The sequence below is a fragment of the Mirounga leonina genome, unplaced genomic scaffold (genome assembly GCF_011800145.1).
Source record: "Mirounga leonina isolate KUSES-001 unplaced genomic scaffold, KU_Mleo_1.0 Mir_53, whole genome shotgun sequence".
NCBI classification, from domain to species: Eukaryota; Metazoa; Chordata; class Mammalia; order Carnivora; family Phocidae; genus Mirounga; species Mirounga leonina.
The window spans coordinates 58405567-58426664 of record NW_023270807.1 but is presented as its reverse complement, the minus strand read 5'-3'; the positions used below and the strand labels follow the sequence as shown (position 1 = coordinate 58426664).

General features: G+C 35.2%; 1 protein-coding gene across 1 annotated transcript in view; it reads right to left on the bottom strand.

Annotated features, from left to right (window-relative positions):
• GRIK2 (glutamate ionotropic receptor kainate type subunit 2) overlaps nt 1-21098 on the bottom strand; it is a 668139-nt gene that overhangs the window by 211186 nt on the left and 435855 nt on the right. The window contains exon 11 of the mRNA XM_034991619.1: nt 2159-2365. Coding sequence (XP_034847510.1) covers nt 2159-2365 — 207 coding nt within the window. The remainder of the gene's footprint in view (nt 1-2158; nt 2366-21098) is intronic.

Below are 21098 nucleotides of genomic sequence, written 5' to 3'. Positions count from 1 at the left end.
AATGAATATATATATGGTCCCACACTATCCAGTGAGAATAACACTTCCTTCTGAATGGGATAACTGGTTCAGGATTTAGTTTATGACCTACCTCAGGCCAATGAAAACAAATTTGGGGTCTCTTGATGAAACACCATCCAGGTGTTTTACTTCTACCTGGATGTTTGATCTAGAACTGTTGGTGGCAACTGTTCTTGCCACCTGTTGGGAGGCACATGTCCAAGAGTAAAACAAATAAAAGGAAGCAAAGACTAAATTGAGGCAAAATATCAGAAAAACTGAATATTGATAATCTAAATCCAGCCACACTACCTCTGGACTTTTCAAATATGCAAACCAAAAAATTAACATTTTTGCTTAAACGCTTGAATTAAGATTTTTGATGGTTACTGCTATATTAATAGAAATGAACATAAAGCTTAAGGTTTTATATTTGATTCCAAATCATATACATTGTCATCATCATTAATGGATTTTACAAAGTTAAAATATAAATGGACCGTTTAAGCAGAATTTTTTAAAAATAATTGATCGAGTCTAGAATTTTAGGAACTTACTGAGTAAATTTCAAATCATTAAAAGAAGTATGTTGAAGATTTAAAGAAAAATAAATTTTAACAATGATTGTTTGTGTTGTTATTCTGCTTCCAACCAAAGCCTAACATCTCTTTCTTGATAGAGAGATGATATATAGATAGATAAACAGAGAGATACATACATACATACACAATACATACATATAGATAGATTCAGATCTCTCTTATTCCTTTATTCTTGATAATGAACTTCATAATTAATAGCAATGAAATATTTCAAGGGCGCCTGGGTGGCTCAGTTGGTTAAGCGACTGCCTTCAGCTCAGGTCATGATCCTGGAGTCCCAGGATCGAGTCCCGCATCGGGCTCCTTGCTCAGCAGGGAGTCTGCTTCTCCCTCTGACCCTCCCCCCTCTCATGCTCTCTCTATCTCATTCTCTCTCAAATAAATAAATAAATAAATCTTAAAAAAAAAGAAATATTTCAAAATCCTGCAAAATCTGCCTATATTTGCTACTTCCATTAGTAAGAACTTTCATTTAGGATACAGTTCACATTGTATTTTTTTTTTAAGATTTTTATCTATTTATTTGAGAGAGAGAGAGCATGAGCCAGGGGTGGGGGTGAGATGGAGAAGCAGGTTTCCAGATGAGCAGGGAGCCTGATGTGGGACTCGATCCCAGGATCCCAGGATCATGACCTGAGCCAAAGGCAGACGCTTAACCAAGTGAGCCACCCAGGCACCCTAGTTCACACTGTATTTTAAAGGAAAATATATTTTGTTATTTTGTAGAATATTTAGCAAGGATTACATGCCTTAATATTATGCAAAATGTCAAAAGAAACTTAAATATTACAAAACACAAAACCAAAGGCCATGTTATTATTTTTTTACATAAGAGCATATTTCAAAGGGATGAGTTAATTGATATTACTGACTGAGAAATTATGAAATAATGTTTTCATTATAAATGAAAATTATCAGTTATAAAATTATAAGTTATGAAATAATGCCAAAGAAGGAATGTCTGGCTCATTCAACTAACTAAAATAAAATGTCTATCCTCCTGCTTCAATATGCTTAATATACTTGCTTTATTTTGATACAGTATCATATTCTATCCTTATAGATTTCTTTCATCTCTACTCTAAAGATAAGAACTATCCTATCCTCTAAAGATAAGAAATATCAAAAATAAAAAATAAAGATAAGAAGTATCCTATCCTAGTCTAGGAAATTTTTTATCATAATATTTAGAGTTTGCATCACTATTCCTTCTGTTGATTATGAACTTAGCATTATAAAAGTGAAAAAGAAATAAATTGTTGGGCATCCACATTGTAATTTGCTAATTAGGACTAAATATTTTAAGATATTAAATCACTAAATACTAGTTAATTTAAAACAGACAACTGTCTCCAGTAGAACCACACATCCCTCTTAGATTCTTTATATTTAAGGGCAAAAATAATATATATTTTCAATAGAATTATTTAAGGATATACATACTTGAAATATATTATTGCTCGTGTCATTAACCCCTGACCATCAAAAAATTCTTAAAAAGTAAACCTTTTAGAAGTCAACCAGAGGTAATGATAATAATGAGAAAAGAGACTTACATGATCAATCAGTTCACGGACCATTCCATTCCACTGTCCATTGGCATCATCCTGAGCTCCATATTTCCCATCCTCCACAAGTCTAATTTCATATGTAAAGCCAAGGATTGTAGATAACTCTCTGAGGAGGTCAATGCAGTAGCCCTCAAATCGATCATTCCCATAGAGAGGTTTGTCAGATTTCTTAAACAGGACGTAGGGTTCTTCCTGGAAACAGTAAACATGAAGGTAGGAGGTATTAGTTAATCATGAAACTATGAGAATTATAGCTTGCCTTAGAAGATAGAATATTTCACATTAATTTAGAACAACAATTTTATTTTTGCTAATTGTAATTAATATAGGGTGAAATCCTAAGAAGGCAGACTACTTTGGGAATATTTGTGCTTCAAAAGAGAATATTTAACTATAATAATTTCACCATGACTATATAATAAAAATATGTTTTTATCTTATATCATATGTAAGAAGTAATACATAATGTGATATATGCTATAAAATACGTAATACATTAAGATCCAATTTCACATGATTACAATATCCCAATTTGAATCATATCACTTATTCAATATCTGCTGTGCTATTTCAGTGGGATATATTGATGAAAGAATGAAAAAAACTCACTACCTAATTGCCTACTATGCACTGAAAACTGGAGTAGGGACTTTTACATATTACCACATTTCGTCCTAACAAATATAAAAATTGTAACTACTATATTTATAGAAAAAAATAGTAACTTACTTTGGAATATAGAAAAAGAAACAACATTTATCAAGTGTTTATGCATTCATCCAACAACATTTTATGGAGCACCTACTATGAGCCAGCCCTCCTCTATATAAAAGAGAAATTTCTGAGTCATAAAGTTCATGATATAGATGAAGAAATCAATAATAAATGTCTAAAGAAATAGAACACATAACTTCTGATGCTGATAAATGGCATGAAAGCATAAAATAGGGCAATAGGATACAGAACAACCTTAAGGTACTTGGCAAGATAAGAGAGGACAAGACAATATTGAGTAATATGTCTGGAAGTCTTTACTGAGGAGATGAGAGATGAGGTAGAACCTAAAAGATGAGAAAGAGTTTAGCCATTTGAAAATCTGAAAGAAGAGCATTTCAGGTCAAGGACGCAGCAAGTAAAAGCCCTGAGGCCAATATGATACTGGTGTGTTCCAGAAAGAGGACTCTTGCCATCAGAGTGACTGAAGTCACATCCAGGAAGTGAGGGAATCAGTTGAATAAGGTCCGAATGAAGAGAGAGTGAGGAGCCAAATCCTGTAAGGCTCTGCACAACAGGCCCTATTAAAAATTCATGTTTAATTAAGTACTAAGAGAATCTATGTGTTAGCATATTTTTGTGGGGCAGGTGGAACAGGGTATCCTGTGAATAAACCAGAGTGCAATTGGCTCTAATACTTACTATCTGACCATGGGAAAAGCCTCTGGAATTTGCTCTCTTAGAGAAAGATACTGCAGAGTGGAAAAATTTAGAGGAGGTTGCCCTGCCAGTCTGTCTAGAAAGGTGATTACCCTCTTCCTGACCCCTGGAGAACAACAATCATCCCATGAGGGTCATCACACCTAAGGGCATTTTGGATATGATAGTAATGTGTCCTCTTGCCTATACTCACCTCAGAAATAAGACTAATTCCATTTTTCTTCCCACCCCATTGACCTGGCTTATCCCTCTACTGTTTCATACACACTCTAGCCTGGCCAGTTGCTGTTCTGATGTTCCCACACACTGCCACTGAATGCTAAAGAACTCCTGTTTAGAGATCAGCACACTGTTCCACATTTTCAACTAATTTTTGGAATGCCCTTCCATCTTTCTGCTTTATTGGACCATATCCCAATAACAGTGCTTCTCCTTCAGCCCTCTTTCATGGAGATTATCTTTAGTGTCACCCTTCCATCACTCAGGCACAAAGGCACATTTGGTGTCTTCCTTGACCCTCATTGCTACCCCCAGATCATTTCTTCCCTCTTTCATGCTTCTGCTCCTCTAAGGCTCATGCCATTTTATTATACCACGCTCTCTCTTTACAGTTGCTGTTATCCAGTGAAATCTGAATCAGAAGATGTACTAAGTGGGAAGGGAAGCCTTTACTTTTCAAATGTTTACCTACTGGATGACAATTTTGCTTTCTTTCCCAACTCTTATCATTATTCTCTATGTATTCAAAATCCACCTACATGAAGCATCCAACATGGTGTCTCCGTCCTTTTACCTCCTTTTACCTCCTCATTGTCAAATCCTTTCCCTCACTAGGATTTAGCTTCTCTCTCTCACAGCTACACTCTGCAATTGTCAGAAAATGATCTATCTCTATATTAAGATTTCTAAAATCTCATTCATCTAGCTCATTGTTCAATCACACCCATGCCTACAATTCTTTGGTCCTATAAAGACCTCTAACCCAGTGACCCCCTACACTTTCCCACTATCCATCAATCCCTTTCTAACCTCACTTCTGACCTCCAAACCTTGTCTGGCCTAGGTCTCATGGTCCATTAGCATAATTTCTATGCTATACACATCTTCAAGTCTCTCACCACTTTTGTGCTAGCGTACTTGGCCTTACAAAAAACATGCCTTACATGACATTTTTTTTCACCATGCCAACTCCCAAAGAGCTGAACAATGTTAATTGTTTACACTTACAATTAATACCCTCAAATGTTTGATGGTAGGATCTATTTTCAACTCTATGAGATGGACATTTTATCCATTCTTCTTTAACCTCACAACTTCCTGCTCTAATACTTAGTTGATTACTTCTGAAAGAAAACAAAAGCAATCACATGTCATGCCCTTACATGCCCACTGCAAACCCCACCAAACTCATCTACCTGTATTCATTTTCTCTTCCTTTGTCTACTGCTATGGAGGAACTAGAACTCTGCTTATTGGGCCAGTTCTAATAATTATGTTCCGATTCTTGTATTAGGCAGGGTTCCAACACAGGATGCCACTTAGAGCAGAGAAGTGATTTCAGCTGAGAAATACAACCAGTCTAACCCAACTACAGAATGTTTCCATGTAGATAGAAACCATGACCTCATTTGTCTCCCTCCCTTTGATCTCTTGCTGGAGCTTCCCACTGGTCAAACCGAATCAAAAGCCAGGGGATACATGAATCTATTGATATAATCCACACAAATCAGATAATCAGATACCTGGGACAGACAATAGAACAAAGAAAAGTGGAGGATGGATCTGGGGACAAAAAGGATGATACATAGTATATTCCTACTACCTTTCACTTGCTCCAAGTCCTGATTAGCTGAGTTATCTTGTATCTCCTTCATAACCAATCTGTCCCTTTACATAGAATCATTTTCAAAGTATATATACTTATTCCAATAACTTTCACTTAGTCCCATGACCGCCTTCTGCCACAGCCTAATTTTTGTATTTCTCTTTATAGACAACTATCCAGAAAGATTTGTCTACACATGCTACCTTAATGTTCCAGTTATCTGTCCATCCACTGGAGTGACTTCTAGACTCACTCCGCTTAACTGATCTTGACACAGCACTAACAACTTCCAATTTGCTGAATCAAAGAGATGTGGCTTTATTCTCTTTTTACTCAGCCTCTCAGCTGCATTTGCAAAATGAACTATCACCTCCCCACACACACACACACGTACTTTTTAACACTCCCCTCTCTAGCTTGTGCTTCATATTCTTCTTGGCTTCCCCCTACCACAATGGGAACTCCTCACACGATCTTTTGCTATTGTGTTTTTTTTGTTGGTTTTTTTTTTTTTTTTTTTTTTTTTATTTTTTTCTAAATGTTTCTCCTCAGCACTTGGCTATAGCCCCTCTCCCCCCCCTTTTTTTAAATTTGTCCCTAAATGATCTTACCCACACACATTAAATTCAGTAACATCTTAAGCTGATGACTCCAAAATTTATATACGTGACCCAGACCTCTCGTAGTGAGCCTTAGGCCCACATATCCAACAGCACTTGTCAGTATCACTTAATGTCTCACAGACATCTCACATTTAATGTGCCCCAAATGGAATTCATCTTTTTCTTAAAACTTGTATACCTTTTCTCTGCTTTCAAAAAATGACACCATCATCTACCCAGTTACTCAAGCCAGTTACTGAGGCATCATCCTTGCTTCCCTTTCCTTTAGTTCATTCACTAAAGTGTAACAAAATGATCTTAAAGTATGTATTTAATTATATCCCCACCACTACTTCAAACCAACTAATAGATGACCAATGCATTTAGAATAATATTCGACTTCCTTGCCATGACCCCTGAAATCTGTTTTACCACTTGTTTTCAAATTGGCAAATGGCTCCAGCATTCATAAAATTGATCAAGTCTAAAGCCAGGAAATCACTCTACCTCTCCATCCCATCCTTTGGAAATCCTGCAAGTTATTCTATCAATACATATCCCAAATCTATCAAGCTCCTTCCATCTTCCCTGCTTCCATCATGGCTCATGTAATCTTTATTTCCCCTATGGATTCCTATAGTAGCCTCTTATCTCTACTTTCCATTTCTATGTTCCCATAGTCAATTCTCCATAGAAAGTCTTGGTGATCTTTTAAATATTAAATATGATTTTATCATGCATCTGCTTAAAACCCAACAGTGGCTTTTATTAAAACTAAAAAAAAAAAAAAAAAAAAAAAAGGCAAAACTGCTTACCCTGGTGGTCACAGGCCTGCACACTTTTCTCTCTGACCCTAGCTTTTCATTCCTCTCTCATTATATCCCAGATATACTGGTTTTCCTTCTGCTCCTCAAACTTACCAAACTCATTCCTGACTTGAGGTCTTTGTCTTGCCTTCCTTGCCCCCCCCTTTTCTGACTGGAAAGATCTTTCTAGGATCTTCACATGGCTGTTTCATTCTTGTCATTCAGGTCTCTGCTCAAATGTCGATTCTTCAGCACTAGATATAAATTGTGTGTGTGTATACATACATACATACATACATATATACATATATGTATTTCCTTCTAAGTTACTTCTTTCTTTGCAAATGTTTTGTTTTCTTCATAGCATTTACTTTAATATGAAGTTTTATTATTTATCTGTTTATTTATTATTATTTAAATTATCTTTTTTGGGGATGTGTGTTTCTTTCTCCCCCTTTTAGAATATAAATAACGAGTGGGCGCCTGGGTGGCTCAGTTGGTTAAGCGACTGCCTTCGGCTCAGGTCATGATCCTGGAGTCCCGGGATCGAGTCCCGCATCGGGCTCCCTGCTTGGCAGGGAGTCTGCTTCTCCCTCTGACCCTCCTCCCTCTCATGCTCTCTGTCTCTCATTCTCTCTCTCTCAAATAAATAAATAAAATCTTAAAAAAAAATAGAATATAAATAATGAGTGTAAGGACATTAGAGATTACATTCATTAATATATCTCAGTGCCTATAAAAATGACTGGCAACCACGCTCAGGAAATGTGCTGAATGAATAAAATATTCATCATGATGAAGGCTTATATTCTACATTTCCTTCTTTGACTTCATCTTTTCCTTAAATTCTAAATATTCTGTTTTCATTCAGTTTCTCAAATAAAAAGCAATTTTCTGCCTCAGAGTCTTTTAACATATTGTACTATGAGTCTATAATGTTCTTCAAATGGTGAGTTCCCTTCCTTCCTTTAAGGTTCAAATTAAATGTGAAATCTTTCCTGAACTTATTTAAAGGAGTCCTGTTATTCCCTATCTCAACACTTTATTTCCTCAATTAATTCATTTTTAAGTTATTTTATTTGTTGGCTTACTTGCTTTTTGTTTGTCTCACTTGTTTGGAATATAACATCCACATTGATTAATTTTAGTATCTCCCATGCTTAATATGGCTTGACACATAGTAAATGCTAAGTAAATATTAGTGGAATAAATGATTGCTAAATTAGTGAATTCTCTGACTCAATTTTCTCATCTCTAAGTGGATTTAACAATTCTTTTAAAATTGTTTTGAGAATTAAATAAAAGGAACCTAGTAAATATCAGCTTCTTAGTGTTATTTTAGCTTTGAACAATTTTCAATGGACTTTTAATTTCTTTTTTTAATTTTAATTTTTTCTTAATTTTCATTTTTTTAAAGAGGGAGGGAGAGGGGCACAGGGAGAGAGAGAGAGAGAAAATCCCAAGCAAGCTCTACGCCCAGTGCAGAGACCAATAGGAGTTTCAATCTCACAATCCAAGACCATGAACTGAGCTGAAATGAAGAGTCGGACGCTTAACCAACTGAACCATCCAGGTGCCTCAATAGACTATTTTTTTAGAACAGTTTTAGATTCACAGTAAATATGAGTGGAAAAGAATTCCCATATACTCCCTGACTCCACACATACCTAGCCTCTCCCACTATCAACATTCCCCACCAAAGTGATACATTTGTTATTTTTGATAAATCTACATTGACACATCATTTTTAAAAGATTTATTTATTTATTTGAGAGAGAGAGAATGTGTGAGCATAGGGAGGTGTTGAGGGAGAGGAAGAGAGAATCTCAAGCCAACTCTCCACTACGTGTGGAGCTCAACATAGGGCTAGATCTCACGACCCTGACATCATGACCTGAGCCAAAATCCAGAGTCAGTTGCTTAACCAACTGAGTCAGCCAGGTGCCTCTATGTTGACACATCATTATCACTCAAAGTCTATAGCTTACATTAAGGTTCATTCTTGGTGTTGTATTTTCTATGGGTTTTCACAGATATATAATGATACATTATAGTCCACCATTGAGGTATCATACAGAACATTTTCAAAGCCCTAAAAATCTTCTGTGCTCTGTCTATTCATCCTTCCCTCCCCTCTAACATCTGATCTTTTTTATTGTCTCTGTAGTTTTCTCTTTCCCAGAATTCATATAGTTGGATTCATACAGAATGTAGCCTTTTCATATTGACTTATTTTACTTAGTAATTACATTTAAGTTTCCTCCATATCTTCTCATGTCTTGATACTTCATTTTGTTTTAGTGCTGAATAATAGTCCATTGTCTAGATGTACCAGTTTATTTATCCATTCACCCATTCACCTACTGAAGTATATGGCTGTTTCCAAGTTTTGTCAATTATGAATAAAGTTATTATAAACATCCATGTACAGGTTTTTGTATAAATTTGGTAAAACTCCTTTGGAAAAATACCAAGGTATTCCATTTTTAGATCATATGATAAGAGTATGTTTACTTTTGTAAGAAACCACCCAACTGTCTTCCAAAGTGGCTGTACCATTTTGCATTTCCATCAGCAATGGATGAGATTTCCTATTGCTCCACACCCGCACCAGCTTTTGGTGTTGTCAGTGTTCTGGATTTTAGTCATTCTAATTGGTATATAGTGGTTTTTCATTGTTGCTTTAATTCAAAATTCCCCAAGGACATATGATGTTGAGCATCTTTTCATATGCTTGAATGGAGTTTTATTAGAACTATCTTACTATTTAAACTATTTTACTAGTTGGACTATTTTATTTACTAGCAGGACTATTTCACTAGCTTCTTTTATTCATTGTCATTTTTCAGAGAGGCTAGATCATTTTCCCAGGTCACATAGCCAAGAAAAGATAAAGAAAAGCTAAGAAGAGGCAAAGCTAAGAACTCAGGTTTTCTAAATTCCAAAATACATACTTTCCCATTATTTTATGTTGCTTTCTATACCAGAAGAACATTTGTAGAAAATCTATATGTGCTGGATTTTTAAATGGAATTAGGTCAAGCACATAGGTATCAGAAATTAATTAATTAATTAACTGTAAATTCACAGCTAGATATTTGGGCTTACCATAGGTAAAGGACAGTAAGAATCTTAATTTTTAAGTAATGTTATCACATATAAAATTTATTCTCCAGGGGTACAGAGAGTACTACCAATGTGACAGATACGGTTTTCTTCCATCCCTGCAGTTATTATACCCTTTTTCCTCTCTACTCTTAGTGGCATGCTAGCCTTTTAAGTTAGAAAACACATTTCCAAGGATGACAATTTAAATGCCCTTGTTACCTTGGAAGAGGAAGAAGCCTTGCAGTTAAACAGCTTTCTTTGCTGGGTATTTACATTTCAGGAATATTCAGGTGTCTCTTTTTCTGGTTTCCCCACAGAAACATTTTGAAAACTTTTGAATATGTTAACTATAGTATTTATCTTATTGAGTAGTAAGTGCAGATACATATATATATCATATATATATGTATGTATAGTTCAGAAGATATTTCTTGAGCAATTTATATGGCATGATAATTACGTAAATTTCCATCAAAAGCACCAAATATTATCACCAAGCACATAGCAGGCTTACAAATAAAATGACTACTATACTGAACTAAGTGGAAATAGATTGCTCTCTTCAACTGGGGAAGCCAAGGGAACTCGAACTAGAAACAAAACATTATAAGACAGGTAAATTGCCCTATGAAGTAAATTGCCCTATCCTTAGGTCTCTAACCCATGGGCAGAAGGTTAGAGATTTGAGAAGAACATAACATATTCCCCTGCAGAAGAGGGGATGGCCTAAGAATTTGGGGCTAGTGGAATGGGAATCAAAAGAAGCATGTCGGCATAATACATTAATCCTATCGAATTCATTCTTTGATTTCATTCAGTTTCTGGTTTATAAACAAATGGATGTGTTGCTGTTTTTTTAAGTCACAAAAGGTGACCATTTTTCAGGCTCTATACACTAAGTAATAGAACTATCGAATATTTTCCAAGCACCTACTTTGTGCCAGATCCTGTTCTGGGTGTTTTCCTTGGATAAACTTATTTATTTCTCACTATAACCATGTGAAGCCCCTAATATTATTATTTCTATTTTACAGATGAAGAAACTGAGGGCAAGCGTGCTTTTGCCCAAGGTCAATAGCCAGCATACAACCTAGGGAGTCAGACTATTGGGCTATTTACCTCCACACTATATTTTCCACATTAAATGGCTTCTAGTGATCATTACCAAACTCCATGTGAATGCATAATTGCACATACCTCGTTAGATAACTTAATATATATTGTATGACTTTATTATTTTTTCAATCAACTGAGATTAGCCACTAGGTTAATGTAATGCATGCAGAATGGTAATTCATTTACTAATTGAACAATGCAGTCAAAACAACATTGCTGAAAATAAGTAAATATATAATCCAAAAAATTCATTTTCTACATCATAAATGATCTCCTTTCCAAGTAAGAACACATTTTTAACATAAAAGTGCTTCAAGAATTTGTGAAAGTAGCCTATTTTAAACCCAACAGATTTAGGTAGTAATATATGAGTTCTAAAAAATGCTTTTCCCCTCATTTGCACTATCAAGTCATCATTGTCTCTATTTAAAATTTTTGTTCCAAAATATTTACAGTATATTTTTTACACAAACTCACATGAACATCAGGAAAAATATGATGGAAGTTAGTGATTACTGAAGTATATTTGAGGCATGTGAGGGATTTTGTGCAAAAGGTACAAAAGCAGAGCAAAAAAATTTTTAAAAATTATTAAGCTGTTTAAATCTCATTAATTCAGCTTTTCCTAGTAACCATCCTACCTATTAACTTGAATCTCATCACCTATAAGCTAATAAGAAAACTTCTCTCATGGGCAAATAAATGTGTTGATCCCTGTGAGATTAAAGTCTATTTAGGTATATATTTTAAACAGCTTTTAATATCACTAGAAAAAAAATGTGATCTGAGTGCACCTTTCTAGTATTTATGGATCTCCACAATGTAAAATATCATTCTTCCTATATTTAATTCTGATAAGTAAGACACCATTTTCCAGTTGTGTTTCCTATGTCCAGCAACACTATGTCACAAAATAGTTTACATCGAGTTATGACTCTCCTTTAGACTCTCTTTCTCTGTTTCACAGAGCATGAGGATAAATAATAACCTCATGTAGGAAAAGAAAAATGGTACCAGAAGCAATTACTGTACCACATACTGAGTTCAATGAATAATATGATAAAACTCTCCTGGGCAACTTTACTGATTTCTCATATAGTCTTAAATCTCCACATCAGCATTTGCTAGAAGTAAAGGCACTTCATTCCACTGGCAGCTGTAATAAGGATTTGTCAGCATTTCCACTATCAACCCCAGTTTTAAGGAACCCAATAACTCATGTATTTTTATCTGCATTAGACTGGGAGTTGGCAAAGAATACAACCAAAATGAAGTTCTAAAAAAGTAAAATATGTTTTAAGGTTGAGGGGAACAAAATGTTTTATTTAAATATAATAAAACTTTATAATTTTTAAGCTCTAACTCACATATCCTCCAGCCCTTACCTAGAGCTAAATTATTTTTTCATATGTTAACCCCTGAACTTTCACTGCCCTACTCATGATATTCAAAAGTTAGGGTCATAAAAATGTAATTTAATTTTAGAGATGTATAAAATATATCCCTTGCCATTTCAAGGATAAGGCTAACCTAACTAATTTATTTATTTATTTAAACATGTATTGAACTATTATGTACCTACCATTTTAGGTATCAGATATACAACAATGAAAAACAAAGCAATACAGAAAATTTTCTGCCCTTCTGGAACTCCCAATCTAGTAGTGAATTTGAGATTTTTATCTATTTTATAGCATTCTGTATTATTCACATGGCTACTTTTCTTCCTTAATTACCAGAGGGGAAATATTGCCATAGTGTACATTTTTGAGACATACTACTATGCCTTATTTTAGAGTAGGACCTATGACATGGTGACCCTCAAATAATTTATTTGGGAAAACAGAAATGAATATTCAGGGCACCTGGGTGGCTCAGTCGGTTAAGCGACTGCCTTCGGCTCAGGTCATGATCCCAGGGTCCTGGGATCAAGTCCCACATCGGGCTCCCTGCTCTGCGGGGAGCCTACTTCTCCTTCTCCCCCTCCCCCTGCTGGTGTTCCCTCTCTCGCTGTGTCTCTCTCTGTCAAATAAATAAATAAAATCTTTAAAAAAAAAAAAAGAAATGAAAATTCAGTTAGCCTTAGTCTGGTTCTGAATTTACCCTTATGACAAGAAAACTTTTAAATGGCAACCAGCTAAAACTCCAGTTGCTATGGGTAACAATATTCTCAACTAAGAACAGTATCAAAGCATTTAAAAGATATTTTTCATGGTTATTAATTTTTCCTTAAAATAGGGTTTGCTCTCTGTCTCTCTGTCTCTCTCTCTCTCTCTCACACACACACACACCTTTTTAAAAAAAAAAATAGCATTCCTATAGGTCAAATGAAAAAGGCACCATGGTTACAATAATAACATCAGATTAAAATGAAATTATGGAGATTAAGTTCAAAACTGAGCAGTTCATGTATTCCTGACAATCATTTATCTCCCTCAGTCTTCTTAGTCTTGTATACACACTCTGTGTATCCTATCACTGCCTTCACACTGCAAGCATTAAATCATAAATACTACTATAATAGAGCAGCTCGGTTTTCAAGGAGATCAAGGTGGGTGCTATGAAGTTGATTGGAAGTGGAAGGCTAATGAATGGGCAGCATGAAGGGCAGGGGCAATGGTGCTGCTGACATTGGCTCCTGAGGAAGGTGAGTCAGCCCTGTAAAACTACAGAACTTACACATTAACATGAGGGAGAAAAAAACAGACCTCAACATCTTGCCCTGGCATACTTAAGAGAATGCAAAGTGGAGAATTATACCTTTAAAAGGAAGATTAAGGGTGAAAGGACATTACCATGGACGGCAATACTAAGATGGGTAGTTCTTCAACAAACAAGTAAGTCATCAACTCACTGTATCTATCTGACCATGGCAATCTATTGCTCTAATTGGCAATACTTCTGGGTAGATTAAGAATACATAATGTTGATGTGATCTAGAAACAAAAGAAACAAGCTTATGATAACAATCAGAATGCTTCCCCAATACTAATACATATTTCCAATTGGCATGTTTTAATTTTAAGTAGCCACCACCATTTCTGTATGGAGTAGTGACATATAGGTAAAAACAGCAACTCTAAAAAGCATCAATGAATTACCATCCTCTTAAGAGTACAATTCTAAGCTTATCTGATGCTTAGTGAGCAACAGGTAAAATTTTGTAAATATCTACATTTGATAACTTCATGATAAAATATAAATATAAAATATTTTTGTTTTCCACCTAATATTTCATCCACCGATTTATCCATCCATGCATTCATTAAACAAATATTTTTATGTGAATTCTGTATAAATAGACCTCTAGAATAGAGGTCAGCAAATTTTCTCTTAAAAACTAGATAGTGGATATTTTTGTCTTTGCAAAAGTTGCAACCACCCAGCCGCCACTGTAGAGCAAAAGCAAACCTAGAAGCAGTGAAGAGGCTGGTAAAACTGTTAGAGTTTTTAGGAATGCACTTTTTAGGAACTCTGGAATCTAATTAAAAAAAAAATCAAAAAAACTTACAACAACCAGGGAGATGCTTTGTAAAGAGAAAAACTAGAATTTTGATCAGAGAGCTCTGGTGGCATATCAATTTACTCTGTTAGGACTATCCTCCACCCCCAGTTCGGTAACAGCTTTGAAGATGGCAGCCTGCATTCCTGGTGCAGATCATGGGTATTGGGGGAACAGTATGGGCCTAATTCTCAAAGAAGGTAATTCTGTGTTTTGAGCTGTGTAATGGCTCCCCGAGGAGACTGACTCAAGGGCTTGCCTTTGTTTCCCCTACATAGGAACTTCCTCAGGAGGAAGCCGCTTCCCAGGTGGTGTTTTCATAAACATTTAGAGGCAAATATATTGGCCACTTCCTCCTGTGCAAGATACAGCAGAGACAAGAAACAGAGCAAAATGCCTGGACAGAAGATGCTGGGGAAGAAATACAATTAGGGCTATAAAATGCTTCACATATTCAAGGGATTCTAGAAGCCCATGCACAGGCCTATGGCAGGAAGTATGCTCAGAAAAGACCTGGGAAGACCTTAAGCACCTACCTCTGGCTGGACTTCAGGCTCTGTACAAGCAGGAAAGGAGGGATAGGGCATAATTCTAAACTGCTTGCCTAAACAGTGAAAACTAAAAACATTTATGAAAGAAGCTAAAGAAGACACAAATAAATAGAAAGACATTCTGTGCTCATGGACTGAAAGAATTAATGTTGTTAAAATGTTTATACTCCCCAAAGCAATCCATGGATTCAGTGTAATCTCCATTAAAATTCCCATGACACTTCTCACAGAAGTAGAATAAATATTTCTAAAATTTGTGTGGAACCACAAATCACCCAAATAGCCACATAATCTTGAGAAAGAAGAACAAGGCCAGAGGTATCACACTCCCTGATTTAAAACTATACTACAAAGCTATAGTAATTAAAACAGTATGATATTAGCATAAAACCCCACACACAGGTCACTAGAACAGAATAGAGTTCAAAAATAAACTCCTGCATATATAGTCTATTAATTTATGACAAAGGAGGAAAGAATATACAATGGAGAAGAGAGGGCCCAACAGTATGACGGAAACTTTGCTAGGTTTAGTACTCTGCTGGTATCCTTTTGAAATTCTTAACTTTTTAACAAGAGATCCTCATTTTCATTTTATACTGGGGGCAGAAATTATGGAGTCAGTCCCACATGCAGTCAGCAATGAGAACTACTGAATTAAACAAAGAGTAAATGAAAATATTTTGGAGAGAGAAAATGATTCATATGGATGTTGGAAAGAATGAACAGCTCTGTATGATTTAAGTGATAAGAAAGCGTGGAACAAAAAAAAGATAGGGGGTGATAATATCATGAGGATCTAAGTTAAGAAATAAACTTTATTCCTATAAAAGTCTGAGAAAGCCATCTAGATGTAATCACTGTGGATCAGCAGTGCTTGAATTCATATCCTGCTTAGAATGACATTCTCTTTCCTAAGATTATTTTTAAGCATTTGCCTAAAAATCAATTTTGGTGTAGGAAATGAGGTTTAGAATTTCCTTCTCCAATATTCTCCCTTTAGGTATTTTCTCACTGTTTAGATATTGGATAAATCTGAATGCATGCTTGAGAGAGTGAGAAAGCAAGCCAAAAGAAGGAGGACATGATTTGTCACATGATTGCAAAGTGTAGTCAATCATTAGGATTCTGTTTCTTATAATTTAGTGCAACAATTTGAGTTTGAAGGCTCTTTGTCTTAGAAAGGATCCAACATTACCTATCCTCAAGCTCTTTTACATTTCTCCAAAAAGAGTGGAAATATGAGAAAGTCCTTGTGCAATGAGAATTATCCATTAATGGTCAGTGGTAGTTAGCAGCATGTGTCTGCTGAAAATTCTTTTTTACATAATGGATGGTGAGCTTTCAGCTGCTGCCCTTTTGTAATCAGTAAAATCAACAAATGTTTATTGAGTACCTATCATTAAAAGAATATACCTACTATAAAACAGAATTGCTTCTCCTAACCACCTTTTAATCTAGTTGAAAATAGAGAACTTGCACAAAAAATGCAAACTAATGATACAAGTTTTCATGTAAGTGCCTAAGAAATAAATTATATAGGTAAAAGGACCATTAGATGTGAGCAAAAGGAAAGTCAAGATGTCCCAAGGAAGTTAGATAAATCATCCTAGAGAAAAGGCCACCCGAGAAATGGGTTGTAGAATGAGTATACATTAGATAAATGGGGAGAAGTAAGAGTTGTTCAGGCAAGAGAAATGAAGTGAGAAAAGTTGTAGAGAAGAATCTTACTGGTGCATGGCCTGAAGAAGAATGATGGTTCATAAGAGGAAGATGTTATAAAGCCTTGGGGGAAAATAGTAAATGTGAGCACCATTCATTGCTTTTTAATTTTTAGATTACTTTGTACCCATTTAATATTATCATTTGCTGATAATTTTGTACCAGGAACTATGTTATATATTTTTCAAGTTTTTATTTATAATACTTCAAGTTGCATATTATTACCCATATTATAAAGTTATGGTAATTTGCCCAAGGCAAATCATCTACTAAGTGGCAGACTCAAGATTCAAACCTAGACTTTCTGACTGCCATTTGTCCCTTCAACCTGCAGAAAAACTCTTTCTCAATTAGGTATTCAATTCAGATACCAAATACGAACTCATTTTAGAAACAGTCTGCTCATCTGCTGTTCATTAGTAGGTTAAACAATTCATGGATTTGCATATGTAAGTAAATTTCATCATATTTATCAATAGACTTCAAAGTTAATATGGCCTAACCTAATGTTGTCCACAGTATATTCTTCTGGGAAATTATCCCACAAGTTTTGTTTTCAACAAAACATTGTTCAATTAAAAATATTTGGAAAATTACATATTTTCATTCCTTTAAGATATCCACAATACATATGAACTTACTGAAGACTCAGTGATAAAGAAACCCAATGAATTTACCTTAACACAATATTTTCCAAAAACTATTTAACCACACAATAGTTGTAGTGTGTCCCTCATCACATACCTATCAGAACAGTGGAGCATACTATGAAATTCTGATGTAACCAAATGATGAATATTGCTATAGAGCATAGAAAGTGCTCACTGTATTATGGAAGTAGTATTTTGTTTGTAATGTCAGAGAGTATCATATTTGCCAAAAATTGCAAAATTAGATGTTCAAAAGGCAAGATATAAATTTGATTTTTTTTGAAGAACGCAAAGCTGTGACATATTATAAGCAAATATTTTATGGTCAGTGATTCTAGTCACATTTGAATGAAGTATAAAATATTCTGCATATAATAGGAAATGTCCAAACAGCCATGTGGCAAAGACATTTCTTTTCTATTAGTTCTCAAATGAAGTGGTAAAAAACATTTTGTTTGTTTGTCCAATACTGGTTTATTCAAACAAGATAGTGAAAACAAATTCATGAGTTTATTTTTTTTAACTATTACTGCATAGAACCAAAGCTAAGAGAGCTCAGGACATACAATTTATAGGACTCAATACTCACTTTTGTTTAGGCATCTGATTAATGACATAAATTAATGGCATGAATGTCTTATTAGAATGCACTTAATGAAATACATTGACTGATGAATGGATAAGGACCTGGGGACTCATCTGTTATTCTGGATTTCTAGGGGAAATCACTTTAGTGATGCTAGTAAAGCAAAACTCGTATACATTTTCTACCAGGAGAAGAGGTCTGTACCTTCCTTTTTGAGTCATTGTGGTGGGGTTAGGATATAGTCTGTCATTAAAATACCAGTTAAATCTCAAATAAAGAGAAGCAATTAGGAATCAATGTCAAGTAATCAAGTTGTGATTGAAAATGTAAAGATCAGAACCTGATAATCAGATATTGATCAGAAAGTAAAATTAGGTTGGGGGTACCTGATATAATTTAGGTCTATGGGTCTTGAAAGTCTCATGATTGTCCCTTTATCAATATGGATAAAGGACTCTTGAGCCTGACTCAAAAGACAGTGTATTTTTTTTTTCTATCCCAGACTCTTATCTTCCCGGGAAGCTCTGAATGTATAGCTATTTAGCCAGAAAGAATACAGCAAGTTTTAGGAGATAATCCATAGAAATATCAGGAAAGAAAGAAATGTGCAGTGGTGTAGAGTCACTGATAATTCACATGTGCTCTCTAAGTGAACAATATCACCTATATTCATGATGCCAACCATGATCTATTTTGGTAACTCCAAATCTCATCTCCAGTCCAGATCGTTCTCTTCAGCTATGGAACTATATGTCTAACTGCCAACCAGATAAATACACCATAGGAAATTTAAATGTAATATGTTCATCTTTTATTACCCCAATTCTGCTTTTTTATGTCGATTATGTTTCCAGCAATGTTTATCAGGAAAATAAAAATCTTCCTAAACTCTGATCTCTTTTTAAACTTCAATTTGTAAACTGTTACTATATAGCCCCCATTCTCCACCCCATATATCTTTTGAATCTGATGTCCTTCCCTTCCAACCCTTCAGATATCGCCATAGTTTGGACCTTAACAGCTCTCACTCTTGTAATATTCTCTTGGTTGGTCTCACCAAATCCTATCTCATAGACTACAATTCTATCTCCAATTCTAAGAGAGATTTTTTAAAGTCCTGACTTGATCATATTGTTTATGTACTTAAAATCTTTCAAAATTGCCCCATTCTGAATAGATTAAAATCTAAATTTCTTCATAAGACCTATAAAACTTCCACTCTTCAATTCTGTTGTCTGTCTGCTCACCCTCATTCATAATTTCTCTTCCACATTCTTTGCTCTCTATCTGTAGTGGACTACGTGCAGTTATTTATAAAGCTCAAAGACTTGTGAAAAGCAAGCATTAGCTCCACCTCTCCTAATTCCTTACTAAAGTAGTTCTGAGGCTATGGGCAAATATAAAACCTCACAACAGTGAACAGTAAAAATAACAGAGTCTTAGAGGCTCATAAGGGAAGGGAGGGAAAAATGAAACAAGATGAAACCAGAGAGGGAGACAAACCATAAAAGACTCTTAATCTCAGGAAACAAACTAGGGTTGCTGGAGTGGTGGGGGGTGGGAGGGATGGGATGGCTGGCTGATGGACTTTGGGGAGGTTATGTGCTATGGTGAGTGCTGTGAATTTTTTAAGAGAATGAATCACAGACCTGTACCCCTGAAACAAATAATATATTATATGTTAATAAAAAAAAAGAATAAGAGTCTTGCCAAAAGTTGAGGGCATGGAATCACATATGTACAGACAATTATGTGTGGAGGTTAACCGGTAGTGTAGGAATATTGTAAAAACACTGGAAAAAAGGCATAACCATGTCATCAAAAAATGGCTTCGTTGTACTTAGGAGATAAAGCTTGTTATATTAGGGCTCTTAAGAAATAAGTTGTCAAGCAGAATGAAAAAGGAGGGCCAAATGTTGTAATGAATTCTATTTGAAAAAGAAGAATGGCCTCTTGCAATGGAAAACTATAGATACAAAATTCAGTCTGCTTTCTTGTTAGATGTAGGTGGCACCACTGTTCCATCATTGTCATAGTGTATTGACAATGGCAGGGAAGGGTAGTCAAGTTGGTCTACTCATCCAACTAGAATTCATAACCTTTTTGATTTTATTTCTTGAAAATAGACAGAGTTGGGGCACCTGGGTGGCTCAGTTGGTTAAACGACTGCCTTTGGCTCAGGTCATGATCCCGGAGTCCTAGGATCACGTCCTGCATTGGGCTCCCAGCTCAGCAGGGAGCCTGCTTCTCCCTCTGACCCTCTCCCCTCTCATGCTGTTTCTCTCTCTCTCTTGTTCCCCAATAAATAAATAAAATCTTTAAAAATATATATGTACAGAGTTATAACGCAATTGATGAAGAAACTCCACCTATCATTTTGAAAGAATTGACATTAAATATAAGACAATAGAAAACCAAGAAGTTTGCACCAGTCAAAAGTAAGTTCTCTAGCCTGTTTTCCCTTCTTGATTGAGAATACTAGCTGCCAATCTGCAGGATTCCTTTCAGAAATTATGCAACATAGAGAATAGATACATAGATTTAGGTATCTGTCAGACCCTCCAGATGGAAGGCCAGATTCCCTCCCAAAACATTCCCATTATAGTGCCTTACTCTAAAGTGTGAATAGACATTTGAGAAAATTTGAGTGGAGCCTCTAACATCAAGATAGAAATAAAACAGAAAAATAAAAACAAAATAAAGAAACAAGGAATAGAAAAAAACTTCAAAAAAAGGAAATATAATGAATCAATGCTACTAAAAAATCAGAATGTATAAAAGTTCCTCAAAATTAAAAATAGAGGTGAACATAAATAAAGTGCACTAAAAACAAATGAGCTACCAAGCTATGAAAAGACATGGAAGATTCTTAAATGAATATTAGTAAGTGAAGGAAGCCAATCTAAAAAGACCACATATTGCATGATTCCACTTATATGACATTCCGGAAAAGACAAAACTATGGGGACAATAAAAAGATCAATGATTGCCAGGAGTTGGGTAAAGGGGTTAACAGGCAAAGC